This window comes from Silurus aristotelis (assembly GCF_946808225.1).
Source record: "Silurus aristotelis genome assembly, chromosome: 6".
Taxonomy (NCBI): Eukaryota; Metazoa; Chordata; class Actinopteri; order Siluriformes; family Siluridae; genus Silurus; species Silurus aristotelis.
The window spans coordinates 31,129,348-31,134,347 of NC_139579.1; the positions used below are offsets into that span (position 1 = coordinate 31,129,348).

Genomic DNA, 5,000 nt, shown 5'->3' on the forward strand with positions numbered 1-5,000 from the left:
TGGGTCATGCACTGTGGCACGCCTTAGCTAATCCCAAGAACAGGCAGACAAAAGAGACAAAACAGGAGCAGAAAACAGGATGGAGGGACGCAGGGAGAAACAAAACAGAAAAAGAAAAAGAGAAAGAGCAAAACAGGGACAAATTTAATCTATGGCAGCAAATATATAACAAATTCGTCCATTCTATTGCGTCAATTCGTCTCCGTTGTCCTAATTTGAAATTTCCCATAATTCCAATGGAAAAATTTGTATTTGTAATTTTTTTTTGAGGTCCCCTTTTGCACCGCAGTCATGAAAAAACGACGGCAGGGAAAAAAAGCAAAGCGCAAGGCGTCTATTCACATCGTACATCGCTTTAGAACTCCTCAGCAAGATCACACGATGTGGGAATTTCAGTTTTATCACAAATACAGTCAAAATATCCTGGGCTATAAACTCTCCAGATCAAATCCAGCAGGATTCTGGATAAACACGTGATCATGCTGTGGATTTCCGTGATTATTACGCATCCCTTCCTGCCTCGAAGTTTACCTCTTGCTGATCCTGTAGGGGGCGGTCTCGAGCACGCCTGTGACGGGGTTCGAGATGGTGGCCCTCCGGAGCTACGGAGCCAAAACAGGAGTTAATTCGGAGGAGCTGTTGTTCCATATAGAAATCTATCTATCTATCTATCTATCTATCTATCTATCTATCTATCTATCTATCTATCTATCTATCTATCTATCTATCTATCTATCTATCTATCTATCTATCTATCTATCTATCTATTTTCTTCCTCTTCATCAGCACTATATATTTCTTCACTATCTCCTTCTGCCATTCACTCTTTTTATTAAATCTTTTTTCTCTTTTTTCTTTGTTCTTTTTTTTTCTTTTTTCTCTTCTCGTTCACTCGTTCCGTGTTTCTCCACCTCTATTTCTTTTTTCTTTCTCCTTCCCATTATGCTTTCTCTCTTTCCATTGCTGTCATTCTTTCACTCATCAGTGCTGCATTTCTCTTTCTTCATTTCGCTAAAGTTTCCCCCTTTTTCCCCCCTTCTTTTCCTTTCTCTCCAGTCTCTTTCATGTACTTCTTTCTATCTCTAGATCTTTCACCAAAAAAAAAAAACTAAAATCATGCTACATTTACAATCAGAAATCATTGAGGAATCTGCTAAGGAAAGTTCCAAGGGGCGGAGTCAAGCTAATCGTTTCGCACAGCCGAGTAGGCGGAGCTTAAACAAACCCAATAAACTTTTATTAAAATATTTATCTGTAAACCTGTAAGTCAGACCTCAAGTATGAACCGGGAAGCAAGTATTGTACAAACGGTGCTATATCCTTAAAAAAAAAAAAAATCACGTGACAACCAGCGACCAATCACAGCTCTAGTTCAGAGAGCCGGAACCTACCCTGGGTTTGGCGATTTCTTTGACCTTTCCGATCTCGTAATCGGAGATGATGTCATAGTAGCGGACAATGTGTGGGCGGTCCCACTCGTCCTCCTGCTTGACGGGAGCCAACAGCAGACGAGGATTGCGATTGTTGTCGACGTATCGACAGAAAAGACGGCTCTGCCTGCGACGAGTCTGCCGGCCAATCAGAGAGAGAGAGAGAGAGAGAGAGAGAGAGAGAGAGAGAGAGAGAGACAGAGAGAGATTTCCTTAGAAAAGAAACTAATTTAATTGACGCATTATTATTATAATTATCATTATCTCACTATGACCAATAGAACGGCTCCATTTCAACTTACAGGTTTACATCAGTGCACATGTTCTAATACATTACGGTTTCCATAGCAACAGCTAATTTACAGGGACTTTCTTAATGTATATCCTGTAAAATCTAAGCCTAATAATTAAAGAAAGGATTTGTACATCTGTCTTTTTATTCTTATTTATTTAGTTAGTTTATAAATTAAATTAAAGCAGTGGATAAGACAAAATGTTCATAACATTTACGTAAGGAGTCTCCAGTTTTATCAACATCGCAACAGTATTTTCTGAGCGGAAAAAACCTCCGGTAAGTCTTTGTTTTCGCTGTAATGTGAAAGGCTGCAGTTTTTTTGGCTTCAAAAGAGAGAAAGAAGGAGACACTGGTAAAGGAATGTGTGTTTATAGCTACTATAACTTCTGAAAGTTAAATAAAAAAGTACAAAAATTCAATAAAATTAAATAAAAATAAAAAAAAAGAATTAAAAAGTTTTAATTTTATTTTTATATATATTGTGTCCCTCAAAAGTGTGAAAACACCTGGGTTTTTTTTTTTTATGTTTTTGAGACACGTGCATGTTCCATCAAACTTGATAATAGAGAAAAAAGAATTGGACAGTGAGTAAGTGGAAGAAAATTCTGTGGGGTCCAAATTGGACATTTTAGTCACAACAAGAAGAAGTTGTGTAAGACGGAAATTGTTAGCTGACTGCGTCACCCTCACAGTCAAACATGGAAAAGAAGCCTAATGGTTTGGGGTTATTCTGGAGCAGGGAATGTAGGAGACTTATTCCGGAATATGAAAAGAACCAACATGGAAACCAAATCCATACTTCATCTTAAACCATGCAATTGCATCTGGAATGCGTCTGAATGGAACCGACTTCACCGTGCAACAAGACGAAGAAGCATATCTGTAGTGCGCTCTAGGATGAACAGGATTGTAAAGAAATCTCCAACTAATGAAGAACATCTTTGAAGAGTTTTACAAGCGGCAAAGCAAAGTATTTTAGCACGTTTTGAGAAACACACTGTCCAGAGTGTGTAAAACTGTTCTTCATGCTAAGGGATTTTTAAATAGAAACCACAGGAACATGCAGGTGTCTCTCAAAAACCATGAAACACTAGGTGTTTCCACACTTTTGACTAGCAGTGTATTATTATTTATTAAAGCGAACAGGGAAGAAACTATGAGGAAGGCTGAACTGTCCTCCAAAAAATTCCTCACCATTTTCACTCCCTCTCCTCTGCATAGCTGTTCGTATCTCTTCCTCTCGGGCAGTGGGTCTCTGGAGCGCCTCATCTGCACGTCCCGTTTATCCACATGTCTCTTCTCTCCCGTTTGACCTTCTGCAGCTTCTTCCTCTTTCCTCTGCTTCTCAAGCTGGACCTCGAAGTACTTCAGGTTTCCGTTGGCACGCTGGTGAGTGGGATCTGGCAACCCGCGTGCACAGAAACAACGTTAGCTGCAACCGGTTCTTGGTATATAGGGGGCGGAGTCAGAACTCCATTTGATTGTTCAAATGTTTAGAAAACTGTTTTTCCACGAATTACACAGAAGCTTGTAAACTGGAATCGTAACAGACAGGTATTTTGTCTTGAATTTCAACCCAATTAAATTTGATTTGCTTCCGATAATGGACACAAAGCTACCAGAAATATATAGATTACGACATAATAAACTAAAGCAATATAAAATAAGTTCATCTGGTTATTAGGGGTGTTTGTTGTGCTTTTACCCAGCTTAAGCATCCTCTTGGTGAGCTCCAGCGCGCGGTCTAACTCGCCCTGCTGGTAAATGGCATAGCTGAGGTAGTCCATGACGGTCACTTTGTCCACGGGCGAGTCCTCTCCTTCGTCCAGCTGTTTGAGAGCTTGAGTCATCCACAGCTCGGTGTGGTAGTAATCCGCCTCCGAGTACGCCACCTTCCCCAGCTCGTAACAGTCCTCCACCGTCATACGGCTCTTATGGACCACACCTTCCAAGACAGAACATACATTTTGAGATGATGTCATTTTTGCTACATTTATGCCATTATACAGAGTGACGTACGATTCATACACCTGAGCAGTTTTAGGGTTAAGGGCCTTGCTCAGGTGTATGCCCTGGGATTTGAACTCACAACCTTCGGATTCAAAGTCAGATGCATTACCCATTAAGCTACCACCCACCCCATATAAACTTACATTGGTTTGAGAAAATAACTTAATTTAATCTATTTTTTATTAAAATTTTATTAATTTTATTAAATGTCAATTAACAGACCAGTTTAAAAAATACACGGTGTTGTGTGAGTTTTTACCCTGTAAGAGTAAGGGTGAGTGGAGAGGCGAATGAAGTGAAGCCCCCATTATGCTTAGTGCCTACCATATAAGCTGGTGGGGGAAGCAATATGATGTGGGGTTGCATCAATTCAATTCATTTGTATTTGTAGAGCGCTTTTAACAATGGACATTGTCTTAAAGCAGCTTTAGATAGATTGTATAAAAGAATGTACAGTGAGGAAAATAAGTATTTGAACACCTTGCTATTTTGCAAGTTCTCCCACTTAGAAATCATGGAGGGGTTTGAAATTGTCATCGTAGGTGCATGTCCACTGTGAGAGACATAATCTAAAAAGAAAAATCCAGAAATCACAATATATGATTTTTAAACTATTTATTTGTATGATACAGCTGCAAATAAATATTTGAACACCTGTCTATCAGCTAGAATTCTGACGCTCAAAGACCTGTTAGTCTGCCTTTAAAATGTCCAACATTTATTATCCTACATTAGATGCACCTGTTTGAGGTCGTTAGCTGCATAAAGACACCTGTCCACCCCATACAATCAGTAAGAATCCAACTACTAAAATGGCCAAGACCAAAGAGCTGTCCAAAGACACAAGAGACAAAATTGTACACCTCCACAAGGCTGGAAAGGGCTACGGGGAAATTGCCAAACAGCTTGGTGAAAAAAGGTCCACTGTTGGAGCAATCATTAGAAAATGGAAGAAGCTAAACATGACTGTCAATCGCCCTCGGACTGGGGCTCCATGCAAGATCTCACCTCGTGGGGTCTCAATGATCCTAAGGAAGGTGAGAAATCAGCTCAGGACTACACGGGAGGAGCTGGTCAATGACCTGAAAAGATCTGGGACCACCGTTTCCAAGGTTACTGTTGGTAATACACTAGTACTTCATGGTTTGAAATCATGCATGGCACGGAAGGTTCCCCTGCTTAAACCAGCACATGTCCAGGGACGTCTTATGTTTGCCAATGACCATTTGGATGATCCAGAGGAGTCATGGGAGAAAGTCATGTGG

The 5,000-nt window shown here is 40.2% G+C and overlaps 1 protein-coding gene across 2 annotated transcripts in view; it reads right to left on the minus strand.

The window, feature by feature from the left end:
• p4ha1b (prolyl 4-hydroxylase, alpha polypeptide I b) overlaps positions 1-5,000 on the minus strand; it is a 23,559-nt gene that overhangs the window by 7,622 nt on the left and 10,937 nt on the right. Inside the window, exons 6-9 of one of the 2 annotated variants that reach the window (XM_083544714.1) lie at positions 3,431-3,670; positions 2,920-3,125; positions 1,392-1,568; positions 1-27 (exon numbers count right to left, since the gene is read on the minus strand). The exon at positions 1-27 is cut by the window's left edge and continues 44 nt beyond it. In XM_083544714.1, the coding sequence (XP_083400840.1) occupies positions 1-27; positions 1,392-1,568; positions 2,920-3,125; positions 3,431-3,670 (650 nt within the window). Of the gene's footprint in view, positions 28-531; positions 603-1,391; positions 1,569-2,919; positions 3,126-3,430; positions 3,671-5,000 lie in introns of both variants that reach the window. The other variant, XM_083544713.1, reaches the window with a different exon arrangement.